The 15,000-nt window shown below is 43.4% G+C and overlaps 1 protein-coding gene across 3 annotated transcripts in view; it reads right to left on the minus strand.

Annotated features, from left to right (window-relative positions):
- Positions 1-15,000, minus strand: part of LOC116041766 (metal transporter CNNM4) — a 35,118-nt gene that overhangs the window by 19,116 nt on the left and 1,002 nt on the right. For all 3 annotated transcript variants that reach the window (XM_031287797.2, XM_031287799.2, XM_035991755.1), the window contains exons 1-5: positions 14,516-15,000; positions 11,613-11,976; positions 2,611-2,754; positions 1,937-2,071; positions 51-220 (exon numbers count right to left, since the gene is read on the minus strand). The exon at positions 14,516-15,000 is cut by the window's right edge. In XM_031287797.2, the coding sequence (XP_031143657.1) occupies positions 51-220; positions 1,937-2,071; positions 2,611-2,754; positions 11,613-11,976; positions 14,516-15,000 (1,298 nt within the window). The remainder of the gene's footprint in view (positions 1-50; positions 221-1,936; positions 2,072-2,610; positions 2,755-11,612; positions 11,977-14,515) is intronic.

Consider the following 15,000-nt stretch of genomic DNA (forward strand, 5'->3'; position numbering starts at 1 on the left):
GTGTGTGTGTGTGTGTGCTGTATGGTGTGTGCTGTCTGGTGTGTGTGTACCTGCAGAATGAGGACGAAATAGTCGACAGGTTTGCCTCTCTGGTAGATGAAGTGCTGCGGTGAGCGTTTGTCGTTCTCGTTGAACTTGAGTTCCTGGATGACGTCGGGGTGTCGGAGGATCCTCAGCAGGACTTTCTCTGTGACCTGGAACGGGCTGAACAGGTTGACCTCTGGAGGAGGAAACAAAAGACGTCAACGCCGGACAGCATTCTGTATTTTACAAAGCAGAACATTTTGCTTTTTAAAAGCAAAAATACCAGCTAGTGGAAGAAGTATTCAGATACTATTCCTTTTACTGTTGGTTGCTAAAACAGCAGTTGGTGGTTATAAAGTTGTGTTGAAAGTGTGAGTCTCAGTCTCACTTGGACTCTAGCGCAGAGACGTGACTTGGACTCTAGCGCAGAGTTCTGCTAGCCTGGTCCACTACCAGACTCTGGTACACTAGCCTGGTCCACTACCAGACTATGGTACACTAGCCTGGTCCACTACCAGACTATGGTACACTAGCCTGGTCCACTACCAGACTCTGGTACACTAGCCTGGTCCTACCAGACTCTGGTACACTAGCCTGGTCCACTACCAGACTCTGGTACTCTAGCCTGGTCCTACCAGACTCTGGTACACTAGCCTGGTCCACTACCAGACTCTGGTCCATTAGCCTGGTCCTATCAGACTCTGGTACACTAGCCTGGTCCACTACCAGACTCTGGTCCATTAGCCTGGTCCTATCAGACTCTGGTACACTAGCCTGGTCCACTACCAGACTCTGGTCCATTAGCCTGGTCCTACCAGACTCTGGTACACTAGCCTGGTCCTACCAGACTCTGGTCCATTAGCCTGGTCCTACCAGACTCTGGTACACTAGCCTGGTCCTACCAGACTCTGGTCCATTAGCCTGGTCCTACCAGACTCTGGTCCATTAACCTGGTCCTACCAGACTCTGGTACATTAGCCTGGTCCTACCAGACTCTGGTCCATTAGCCTGGTCCTACCAGACTCTGGTCCATTAGCCTGGTCCTACCAGACTCTGGTACATTTCATTGGTCCAGAGAGTCTGGCCTCTCTCCATTGACAAGTGTTAACTTCCTTGAAGGCGGGTACTCTGTTGAAGTTTAAAACTATTGGATCTGCCCAGAGCCACTCTGGATCTGCCATAACCAATCACTAACGTTTGGTCGTGACGTATGTCATGCGCATGTGCAACAAGAGGGGAGACCGACAACAACTATTGGCTTATATTTAGCATTAGCATCGCTAGCGTTAGCCTTAGCCAACTCCTTCACCACTAACGGAGCGAGCTGGAAAATCAAACTGTTCCTGAACCCCGTGGGGAGGAGGGCCACAACATCATGGCCACCAACACAACTCAGCAAAGATATTCTGCTGTTGCTGCCACAACGGACCGAATGGCTTCACTCGCATCTTTCTAGTGAACGTCCTCAACGTCATCGTTCTCAGCCACTCCCTCTGTTCGCTGATTGGACCTACAAATATTTGACCGGAGAAAACCCAAGAATATACCGCAAACCCAGACAGAGTACTGAAGGGAAATGAAAATTGAGCGGAAGTACGTAGGAGGGCGGAGCCAGGCTAGAGTTCTGCTACAGTTATTTAATAAATGCGTGTTCTATTGCGTGTGTTGTTTACAGAGATTACAAAGAAAACTGAATATATTTGTGTATTCAAAATTAAGACACAATAAAACCACAAAGATGAATGACTATTTAGGCCACAAATGCACACCAAGGCCCCCCTGTGTCTCTGTCCCCCAGTGACCGCTGTTAATCTCTGTGACTGCTGAACGACGCTGTGAGATTAGCCGCCGCCGCCGCCTCCTCCTCCTCCTCCTCCCCCTCCCCCTCCTCCTCATCCTCGTCTGAGCTCACCTGTAGCCAGGAAACGATGAGCCGCCAGCATGAGCTGAGGAGAGATCTTCACTTTACTGTCGGCGTTGTTCTTGAAGGCCGAGAAGTCGGGCTTGTTTTTATTGGGGTCCACCTTTTTCCTGTTTCTGTTGTCAGCTGCAGGGGGGGGGCGACAGAAAAGTGGATGGAGATGGACAAGTCTCATTCACAAAAGAGTTAAAAGAGCTGATTCACAGCAGACCAAAGCATAACAAATTTCGTCTTGTGTGTGTGTGTCTGTGTGTGTGTGTGTGTGTGTGTGTGTGTGTGTGTGTGTGTGTGTGTGTGTGTGTGTGTGTGTGTGTGTGTGTGTGTGTGCGCGCACAAGGGCATTTCTTTGGGTTCCACATTGGGTGATGAGATCTCCACTTTTAAGCAAAATTTTAATTTTTAGCATATCAAACTCATTTTCTGCATTCTGGTGAATAATTTTTCTGCATCCAGTTATGGTGCAAATGTCTTTATGTAAAGGAATTTATTATTATTCTATATTTTGTTTTTTTTGGGGGGTGTGTGTGGGGGTTAGTACTGGCCACTTTTGATTATTGGGGGGGCGGGTCACCTGTAAATTACGGCTATGTGTATGGGTGTATGGGTGTATGTGCGTGCGTGCGTGCCATCTGTATCTGTGCCACGGCCGGCAACTGCCGACTCACTGTAAAGGTCGGACTCGTCCAGGATCTCTGACTTGATGATCTCCTCGATGACGTCCTCAAGCGTGACCAATCCCAGCACCTCGTAGAAAGGATCGCCCTCCCCCTCGTTGTTCACTTTCTGGACGATGGCCAGGTGGGATTTACCTGGAGAGGAGTGGACGGAGAGAGAGAGAGAGAGAGAGAGAGAGAGAGATCAGCTGTTGGGTTACAAACAGGATGCATGAGTGCACCGCTGAAACATAAGCATTTTATATCCCCGAGAAATGAACTGTCAGGAAAGTAGGGCAGCATCAAAGTTTAATTGTAGCTGCTGCCTCCTAAACTTCAGCGGCTGGCCTTCAAACACATTCGGCTACAGTGAAAACATCCTTTCTTGTTTTTTTATTTTGGAGCTGCAGTGACGCTGCTCTTCAGTGGATTTATCCTGCCGACTGCTGGGAGGACAGATTGTTGCCTTAATATAGCCCAGACTGCACTAAGAGCTTTGTAGAGAAAAGAGCTGGAAGAACCGCCAACAGAGAGATAAAGAGGAGAGAGAGAGAGAGAGAGAGAGAGAGAGAGGGCTGAGAAGAATTAAAAACAGGTTAATCCTCTCATTAAAAAACATATAAGACCGTTTTGCTTGCTCATATTCGCTGCAGGTCTGCAGCACAGTGTGCTAACAAACAGAGCTCACTGCCTTGTGGATTTGAAGAGAGCAGAGAGTTACATAACGGCTTCAGTTCCTCGTTGTAAAGGGCTGTCTGACAGCAAGGTAAAGCTGTAGTATTTAAATATAGCGTATCTGCTGCGAGAAAGGACAACAAACATGTCGACCGCACCGGCAGCTGCTGTGCAATTCATCACAAGCTTTGGCTTTAAAAACTTCAGACAAGGCCCAAAAAAGAAACGCTGAATGCAAAATATGTGGACTCTAGCTCAGAGACTTGAGACGTGACTTGGACTCTAGCTCAGAGACTTGAGACGTGACTTGGACTCTAGCTCAGAGACTTGAGACGTGACTTGGACTCTAGCTCAGAGACTTGAGACGTGACTTGGACTCTAGCTCAGAGACTTGAGACGTGACTTGGACTCTAGCTCAGAGACTTGAGACGTGACTTGGATTCCAGCTCAGAGACTTAAGCGTGATTTAAACTTTTGCGTAAAATCTACGCCGTGGCTACGTACGTCACTATGACTCGAAGATAATCACCGTCACCCTCTCACTCGCTCTACCACACACTTACATTTTGTACTTTTTATGTATAGGAATATTTATATGTATACGAAGATGTTGTAAGATTTCACTTTTCTATATTCAGTGCTTATGAATTTAGTGTAATATTTGTAAGAGTACATGAAGAGGAATATGTATAGTTATGGCTTCAAGAATAATGTTAGTTATACTATTCTTTTTTTTATATCATGTGGCGGTTTTGTCTGAAAACATCTCATCTGTTGTAATGTTTTAGGTTTTGTGTGGACCCCAGGAAAAGTAGCTGCGGTTTCAGTTTCAGTTTAGTTTATTTATGGAAGGGGACAGCGCAATTTAATAAAACACATGATTTCCCATGGGTTAAAAAAGCCAGAATTAGCCAAAAGGCTATTTTTCATCTGTAGTCCCCTGCCTTCGATGTTAAAAAAGGCTTTTTAAAATACAAAAAAACAAAAAACAACACATGCAAAACAGAACTTGGCATAACATGTCACAGAGACAGAAAACAAAACAAAGTACAACACATAACTTAGCATAAAACAAGACACAACGGAAAAACAGAAAAATATACAACAAGGCAATACAACACGGTATAAAGTGAGAAAAAAACCCAATATGAATTAGAACAGACAGAGCCTTTAAGAACAATAAAAACAGTATTAAACTAGGGGGAAACAATAAGTAAAATTCATATATGTTTACTCAAACTTGTGTTCTGCGTCAGCTAATGGGGATCCTAATAAAATAAAAAAAAACTCCCCACACACGCTGGCCCTGCTATTCTCTCAAAGAGATCGACGCACAAGTATAAACTTTAGGCCACTTCCGTAGGCTACGGCGAAGGCTCTACGTGGAGCCTCGGCAGAACCTTAAAATCACGCTTTACGAGCATCTCTGGTTCTTAATGACTTGCCTTTAAAAATAAAGGTGAAATAAAATAAAACTTCACGTGGCTCAGTTGGCTCAGTGGGTAGAGCAGGCGCACATATACATAGAGGTTTATGCCTTGACACAGAAGGTCCAGGGTTCGAGTCCGACCTGTAGGCCTGCACGATTAATCGTTATAAAATCGCAATCTCGATTCACCCTGTTCACGATTAAATTTTTAAACAACTTCGATTATTTATTTTTTTATTTAAAAAAAAAAATGTATCTAATTTATTTATTTATTTATTTTTTATTATGACTTCGATTCTCATTTAATTTTACGAGCCGAATGCATCACAAACGCTACTACTTTCTTCTGTGAGTTTTAAACATGGACTGTATAAAATAGGTTTTAAAGTGCTCCCTAGTGCTCTCCCTTCTCTTCATTGAAGCCTCTGTGTTTACAGGCTTCTGGTGACGTGTTATAGGTGCCAAAAAAAAGTTTGGTACTGCCAATTTGTTTTGTTTTGTCATGGTTCATGTGTGCAATAAACATTACATTTTGTGAGAAAAAAATCGTGGCAGAAAATCGTGATAACAATTCTAAGCAAAAAAATCATGATTCATATTTTTCCCCGAATCGTGCAGGCCTGTGACGATTTCCTGCATGTCTTCCCCCTCTCTCTCTCTCCCTCACCTGTCCTGTCCATTAAATGCAGAAAAGCCCCAAAAAAAATCATCTTAAAAAAAATACTTGTCTCTTCGCTTGCGTTTTCTTACGCTGCAGTGTGTCGAGCTCTCGGCACCACCGGAGGAATCCGAACAAAGCTGAGTCATCCTGCATACTGACATCAGCCGCTGTCACCACCAAACACAGAACCAGGCCTGTTGGCGCTGTTGTGTGCACTCAGCAGCACAGTTCGTAGCCAAACAGCCGCTGACATGATGACTCGCGTCTCCTCCATCATCATCATCATCATCATCATCATCATCATCTGCTGCTCTGACAGCAGAACACACTGACCTCATGGAAACTGTGTTCCCTCTAACTCTCTCCGTCCCCCACAGGAAGGTCAGAGGACGCTGTCAAAATGCAGAACAGCTTTCGCAATTTGCATTCTTTTATTTGTGCAATTCCCTTACAATGCGTACTTTATTTTATAATGGGGCACGTGCAATACTATATCAGGGCCTGTGCAATATCCTGTGTATGACTGTATGATTGATAATTGATGCCTGTGTTTGTATGCAGCTGGTGTCAGCGCCTCTTGCCCAAGACAAATTTCCTACAGGACAATAAAGTTTATCTTATCTTACGTTATCAGTGTTTCCCATACACAGGTTCTAATTGGGCGCACCGCCCAGGTAGATACAATCCAAATTCAATTTTCTTTCCAAACAACGGTGTATTTTTTTACAGCTGCCCCCAGCCCCTCCCCCTCGAGAAGTTGCGTGCCGCGTGCATGACCGCGTCAACGTTGCACTTGCTCTGAGAGTCTATCGTCACATTAGTAGCAGCATGCTGCTGGTGGTCTTGCAATGGGATTAAGTGTACTAATAAAACCGTAGAAACAATGCGACCACGCTGCTGTGAAAGCTCCCCGAACGTCATCTATCAGAGTCTGGTTGTTACCCCATAAAACAGGGTATATACAGAAATCCTGGAGGTAAATTCAATACCTTTCAATACCATTTTTAATACCGTCTCAATATTTTTTAAAACCAACACGCCATTGAGTTGCAGGATCATACGGCAACACGTTTTCTAAACATTAAACGGAGTTTGAGACTTAAAATAATAAAACTACACCCTCTTGGCCAATAGAACAATGCAGATAGGGAAAGTCAACAGAATAGATTGAGACTCACTGACTTCGGAAACATCTTGCATTTATTCCACCTTCAGAATAAAATTAATAGATGAAATAAAATGAGAAATTAAAGCAGTTCAAAGAAACAAGCATTCACTGATGCCATTATAACCAGTAAACCTTCTTCTGTAGGTACAGACACCTTATGTACAAATGAGTACACATGGAAAATATTCCATGAGGCAAGTGAAATACAAGAACACTAGTGCTGCAGCTAGTGATTATTTTAGTAATAAAGTATTCTATCCGATTATTTCATTGATTAATTGGATAAGAAATAATTTTGCTTTACAGTAAACAGCAACAGGTTTCCTTTTTTCGAAAAAGCAACCTTTCTATTGCCTAAATTGCATACAATAACAGGGATATATGCTAATATTTTTAAGCACAGCTGTGCTTTTAATTAAATTAAAAACTTTAATTTTTACTAATTTGATTTACTACCTTTTAATACTTTTTAATACCACGCGGACACCCTGTAAAAGCTTAATAGGTCTTCTTTAAGGGCGTGTCGATGTCCATTTATGGAGACCTGTGGGAGTGGAAATGAGGCTTGTGCTCGTGCTGACAGTTCCAGGGTTTCCCGCAGAAAGGATGTTCAGCCCGATGGCGAGGGTGTTTTTTCGACGACAGCCCGGCTGGGGCCAGTCACAGACTGATGGCAGCTTTAATGTAAAGCCCAATTGTTTCTGTGATCAACAGAATCACGGATGGAATCGCGAAATTGAGAATTTAAAAAAGCTATAAGACAGATTCAGTGCTAAAAGCTAACTGGAGATTTGAAAATAGGACAATGTCTAAGTTTCCAACTGAGCGCCCCACTGTAACGGTAAAGAATTTCTAAAAAATACATTATAATCTAATTCCCAGTGGTTAGGCCTGGTGGGCCATCGGGTTTGCAATAGACTGGGGGAAACCGTGAGATTTATAACCCAGAACAGATGCATAAGCACAGCTGTATACATCTGATAAAGATGATCCAGCTGCTGTGTTTAATGGGATGTTTGTTGCTTTACAAATGTGAAGAAAAGCATTTGATATCTTGAGATAGCATCGTTATCATCAGAATAAGCTTTAATTCCCTGCAGCGACTCCGTTGTTATGACACCAGCTTCGTATTCAAGCTGTGGGTATCAGCGCTGAGATTTCCAGCACTGATCCAGTGCGCCTGAACGTGCACATTTTCATCCCATCAAACGCGTCAACACGGCAGCTGATTTCACCGATTAGTTCTTCATGTCAGAGTGAAATCTGCTGCTGCGGTGTCGACAGGGGATAAACACCGGCAGCCAGACGAGATGAAACGCTGATGCAGCCAATAAATTAACTAGCTAGGGCTGCAACGAACGATGCATTTCATCATCGATTAATCTGTTGATTATTTTCTCTATTAATCTATTAGTTGTTTCTTCTATCAAATGTTATAAAATGGTGAAAAATGTCCAATATGACGTCCTCAAATGTCTTGTTTTGTCCACCACTCAAAGATATTCAGTTAACTGACACAGAGGAGAGAAGAAACTAGAAAATATTCACGTTTAAAAAGGTCCATTGTGTAGGAATTTCTCCCATCTAGCGTTGAGATCATATATCGCAATCAACTCTCTCGCACCACGCAGTTCAAAGTACGTATTACAGCTAGAGATGTTCTGTTTTAGGCAGTATACAGAGGCGATACCGATACTGGTATCGGCTCCGATACTGCCTAAAACGCTGGTATCGGTATCGGGAAGTACTGGAGTTAATGCACCGATCTGATACCACGTAATAAAGCCCTAAAGAAAATCTACGTTAAAGTCGTTTATTTATGTTCTTTTTCCGTTATAACTGACTAACTGTAAGGACACAATAAACATTAATATAGTAGTAATAAGTAAGTGGCTGCGGGACAATTTGTGTTAAGTAAAAACTACATGATAGAGGCAGAAAAACTTTGTAAAATGAAATACGGAGAATTAATTTGCTGGTCGGGCAAGTGAAAAAAAAATTCTACTTGCCAGAAGTACATTTTTACTGGCCCCTATACAAATGGTTTCAAATAACGACAAAGCCCTCTTAGCTGCCTTGCAAGTGTGTTGCTGCGCTGTGATTGGTCAGGACGTGTGTTCAGATTGACTGACGCTGTTTTGCAGCGCCGTGATTGGTCAGGACGCGTGTTCAGACTGACTGACGCGGTGTTGCTGTGCTGTGATTGGTCAGGATGTGTGTTCAGACTGACTGACGCGGTGTTGCTGCGCTGTGATTGGTCAGGACGTGTGTTCAGATTGACTGACGCTGTTTTGCAGCGCCGTGATTGGTCAGGACGTGTGTTCAGACTGACTGACGCGGTGTTGCTGTGCTGTGATTGGTCAGGATGTGTGTTCAGACTGACTGACGCGGTGTTGCTGTGCTGTGATTGGTCAGGATGTGTGTTCAGACTGACTGACGCGGTGTTGCTGCGCTGTGATTGGTCAGGACGTGTGTTCAGATTGACTGACGCTGTTTTGCAGCGCCGTGATTGGTCAGGACGTGTGCTCAGACTGACTGACGCGGTGTTGCTGTGCTGTGATTGGTCAGGACGTGTGTTCAGACTGACTGACGCGGTGTTGCTGCGCTGTGATTGGTCAGGACGTGTGTTCAGATTGACTGACGCTGTTTTGCAGCGCTGTGATTGGTCAGGACGGGTGTTCAGATTGGTCAGGATGTGTGTTCAGACTGTCTGACGCGGTGTTGCTGTGCTGTGATTGGTCAGGATGTGTGTTCAGACTGACTGACGCGGTGTTGCTGCGCTGTGATTGGTCAGGACGTGTGTTCAGATTGACTGACGCTGTTTTGCAGCGCTGTGATTGGTCAGGACGGGTGTTCAGATTGGTCAGGATGTGTGTTCAGACTGACTGACTCTGTGTTGCTGAGCTGTGATTGGTCAGGATGTGTGTTCAGAATGAATTACTGGCCCCTATACAAATTGTTCCAAATAACGACAAAGCCCTCTTAGCTGCCTTGCAAGCGAGATTTTTTCTTTTTTTGAACTTTCCTAAAAAGTATCAGTTAAGGCACCAGGCAAAAAATATGTATGCGATTAATTTAGATTAATTAATCACAGAGTATGTAATTAATTAGATTCTTTTTTTAATCAATTGACAGCCCTAGTTAATATGCTTTTACGTCCGTTTTGGTGAGCCCAGAGGGAAAATATGGCATTTTAAAAGCGGCCTACATTTACGGTGGCTAGCTAACGGTAGACTACAGAGTAAGTGTGATATTTTTACGTCCGTTTCGGAGCGACAGAGGGAAAATATTTCAGTCGACACATTAAGTGGAACCGAAATGAGGAACCGAAATTTGCGTTCTAATCCGGTCCTTCCTTCCCTTTTCGGTACCCAACCCTAAACAAGACAGCCGCCACTTATGCAAGTGCAACTCAATTCTTGATTGGCCAACGGCTGATTTGAACATTCTCCGACGTGGCCAAGAGGAGGGGGGGGAAAGAGAACAGATAACGTCATCTATGATACGATGATAATTGGGAGAAAAATATCAAACTTTTATTATTGCCTGAACGGGCAGGGAGTGGGTTGTTCTATTTACTTACCCCAGGTGGCGTTTTACTTGCCCCGGGCCATCAGGCGTTAAACCCTGAGAGCTGACAATAACTGATGACAACATCCTGTTTCAGAACATCATCAGGAGCACAACAGGATGAAATGTGCTCATTGGTGGATATTTGTTGCACTGTGCTTAAATGTAGGCCGCGATGTTCCAGTCGTCAATAGATCTGATCAATACAGAGAGCCTGCTGGGGGACGGACGGACGGAGGGAGGGATAGAGGGAGGGAGGGAGGACAGGAAGATGTTGTGTGGATGCAGTGATGGCTGCAGGTTTCAGACAAACAAACTTATGTTGATGCTGCTTTCTCTGCACCGTTGGAAAAGCTTTCCGGAGGATCTGAGAATAATTAGAAATATTGATACCTTTAAACATACACTGAAAACCTACTTATTCAGTCTGGCTTTTAGGTAATGTCTTATCATTTTATGATTTTAGTGTTTATACTTATATATCGGGATGTAGCGATGCATCGTGAATCGGTTATAAATCGATAGAAATCTGTGAAGATTACAACCGGCTGAGATTAAAAAAAAAATATAAAAAGAATCGTGATGCATATTATTTAAACGTCCCAGACGTAATCTACTTTAGATTTCACTTGTGTGACTTCAGACGTCAATATGTCTTCTTAGTTTATTAATTTAATGAGATTTTTTTTTCTATTTAGTTATTTTGATGCAGGATTTGTCTTAGGAATCTAATTATTCTTTGTTTTATGTTTGTTGTTGAAGATAAAATACAATTTCAGTTGCACTTCTGATACAAGGACACATCTGTTGTTTTGCACAGTTTATAGAAATAAAGAAACATTTGTCACTTATTTGTCTACTTGTCTCATTCTGTAACAAAAAATCCTGAGAAAATCGTATCGTGAGTTGAGTGACAGTTAACTGAATATCTTTTGAGTTGTGGACAAAACAAGACATTTGAGGACGTCATGTTGGGCGTTTGGGAAACACTGATCCACATTTTTCACCATTTTATAGACCAAACTTATGAATTAATCAACACATTAATCGTTAGTGGCAGCCCTAGCTTAAACAGAGATATGATGACACACACACACACACAACCAGACACACACACACACACACACACACACACACACACAGACACACACACACACACACAACCAGACACACACACACACACACAGACACACACACACACACACACACACACACACACACACACACACACACACACACACACAGACAACCAGATACACACACACACACACACACACACACACACACACACACACACACACACACACACACACACACACACACACACAGACAACCAGATACACACACACACACACACACACACACACACACACAGACAACCAGATACACACACACACACACACACACAGACAACCAGACACACACACACACACACAAAGACAAACAGACACACACACACACAAAGACAAACAGACACACACACACACACACACACACAGACCCCCCCCTACCTTTCTTGAACTCCTCCAGCATGGCGTCCAGCTTTGTGTCGTGAAACACGAAGTGCACCGGGTGGTTGTAGAACTTGGTGATGGTCTTCAGGGTGGTGCAGTCGTCGGGGTCCACAAACGCCAGGTCCTTGACGTACAGGATGTCCACGATGTTGGACCTCTCGTCGTCGTACACAGGTATGCGCGTGTACCCGCTCTCCATGATCTCAGACATGGTGTTGAAGTCCAGCACAGCGTCCGCCTGGATCATGAAGCAGTGGTCTGTGGGCGTCATCACGTCCTCCACCGTTTTGTTACGGAGCTCCAGGGCGCCCTGGATCATGTTCAGCTCCTCTTTCACCAGGTCGTTGTAGGGCTCCGTCACCTTCAGGAGCGGCGGAACAAGTATTTAGATCCTAAACTTAAAGTGCTCATAATATGCTCATTTTCAGGTTCATAATTGTATTTAGAGGTTATATCAGAATAGGTTTACGTGGTTTAATTTTCAAAAAAACACCATATTTTTGTTGTACTGCACATTGCTGCAGCTCCTCTTTTCACCCTGTGTGTTGAGCTCTCTGTTTTAGCTACAGAGGGAGACCTCTCACTGCTGTAACATCTTTGTTGGGAGTCGCACATGCGCAGTAACTAGGTAAGGACTACTAGCCAGTCAGAAGCAGAGTATGAGGGCGTGCCCTGACAGTAGCTAGGTAAGGACTACTAGCCAGTCAGAAGCAGAGTATGAGGGCGTGCCCTGACAGTACCTAGGTAAGGACTACTAGCCAGTCAGAAGCAGAGTATGAGGGCGTGCCCTGACAGTACCTAGGTAAGGACTACTAGCCAGTCAGAAGCAGAGTATGAGGGCGTGCCATGCTAGCAGCTAGGTGAGCATTATAACGTGTGTTCCAAAGTGACCACGTTTGTCTCTGAAGTAAAGGCTGGACTACAATAGAGCTGTTTGGAGCAGTTTGTGAACAGTGTTTTCTGTTGGAGATGGTAAGTCCCTTTGGGGGGGACTTTGGGCTTTTTCACTTTGTAAACCTATAACATGCACAAAAAGATATATGACACAATAAAGGAAAGGGGAAAAGCCAAAAAGCATAATATGAGCACTTTAAACAAATGTACTAATAATTTAAGGTGTAACAATTTCAAATTTTGCTGTACAATTAATTGTCTCCGAAATAATTGCAATTAACAATATAAATGTTTTTTTCAGTCACATTTATATATGTGCATTTATGTATTACTTTAACGAACAAATAAAGTTTGAATGAAGCCCAGGATACATCTTTTGGTAATATCACTGTTATGTGCCCCAGATAACGTAGTAACACAGGTACAAAACAGACAATTACCTTAGGATCTTAGCTAATGTTAGCAATTAATTGCAGTTAAATAAAGAAACCGCTATTACGCAAAACAAATTGAGATTAGACAATTATGTAATAATAATTGTTACAGGCCTGCCTCACACTGTAAAAATACTCTGTTACAAGTCCTGCATTGAAAATGTTACTTCAGTTAAAGTACGTAAGTATCGTCAGCAAAATGTACTTAAAGTATTAAAAGTAAAAGTACTCAATGCAGAAAAATCCTCACATTTTAGAAACTGGAAAGGACCCAAACAGTTGTGTGTTTAATGGTCTAATATATCATAGTTGGGGATCTGGGTGACCTCCCCCAGGGAAGTTTTGAGCATCAACGACTTCATTTCCTGTATTCTGATACACTTTTATGCACCAATTTACGGTGGAAATCCCTTTATTTATCCTATGTGAAGAACAAAAACACAGATGACAATTCAAAATATATAAAAATGATAATGGAAAGTATGTTGTTGCGTGTCATTTGGCATTGGCATCTGGCATTTTTAAGTGGGTATATGGAAATCCTGGAGCTTTCTTAGTGGGTAGCCTACTGTCAGCGGTGTAGTCCACGTGATATGCAGGTATATGCAATATACCCACTAAGAAAGCTCCAGGATTTCCATATACCCACTTAAAAATGCCAGATGCCAATGCCAAATGACACGCAACAACATACTTTCTATTATAATTTTGATATATTTTGTATTGTCAATGTGTTTTTCTTCTTCAAATATGCTAAATAAAAGAATTTCCACCGTAAATTGGTGCATAAAAGTGTATCAGAATACAGGAAATTAAGTCGTTGATGCTCAAAACTCCCAGAGCCCACCCCCCAGGCATATTCTGGCCAATACATATACAGTACAGTATACCCACTACAGATATACTAGACTACACCACTGCCTATTGTGTATACCTGCACATTACGTAGACTACACCACTGACTGTCCCACCCCCGAAATCTACGCCTATGAATGAGCAGGGTCCAAAATTAACTTTTGTGTCCACCAGCCAAATGCCTCAGTAGTGAATGGTCAAACTTTGCCAGCCACTCAGTAGATAACCATAGATTAATGGCTGGTGAGTGATGCAAATCTACCAGCCACTTGCATATTTTACCAGCATTTGGCTGGTACAGTAGATGGTGCTAATTTTGGACCCTGCCTATATGAGTAAATGTAGAGCTGGGCAATATATCAATATTATATCGATATCGTGATATGAGACTAGATATCGTCTTAGATTTTGGATATCGTAATATTGTGATATGACATACAGTAAGTGGTGTCTTTTACTGGTTTTAAAGGCTGTATTACAGTAAAGTGATGTACTTTTCTGAACTTACCAGACTGTTCTAGCTGTTCTATTATTTGCCTTTTCCCCACTCATCTAAAATCTAAGTGTGAAGATATTTTGTTAAAGCACCAATTGTCAATCCTAGAATATCACCGCAATATCGATATCGAGGTATTTGGTCAACAAATACCGTGATATCTGATTTTCTCCCTATGGCACAGCACAGTCATAAGTAATTGTACTTATTCCACCACTGACCTTCAGCATCCCCACCAGCTTCTCCCGGTTGTACACGATGCCTATCTCCTCGCCGAGCATGAAGTCCAGCAGCTTGCTGACGGGGAAGGACACCGGGAATGTCAAGAACATGAAGAACTTGGTCACCATGATGGTGTCGGCTCCAACGGCGAGTCCGTGGCGGGAGCAGAGCGCCTGGGGGACGATCTCCCCGAAGATCACGATCCCAACGGTCGAAGCCACAACGGCTCCCAAACCGGAGCCGGTGAGGTCGTCGAGGAGGATGGTGAGGGTGGTGTTCACCAGGACGTTGCCTAGCAGCAGAGAACAGAGAAGATAGTTCCCTTTGCTGCGGATGGGCTCGATTTTTCTGGCGTATTTCTTTTCCTTCTCGGTGCCGCAGCTCTGGACGATGCGCAGCTCCATGGGGTCCAGCGCCATCAGCCCGAGGTTCAATCCGCTGAACATGCCAGAGAGCACGAGCAGGCAGGCGATGAGGATGGCCT

This window comes from Sander lucioperca, chromosome 14 (genome assembly GCF_008315115.2).
Source record: "Sander lucioperca isolate FBNREF2018 chromosome 14, SLUC_FBN_1.2, whole genome shotgun sequence".
In the NCBI taxonomy this organism is placed as follows: domain Eukaryota; kingdom Metazoa; phylum Chordata; class Actinopteri; order Perciformes; family Percidae; genus Sander; species Sander lucioperca.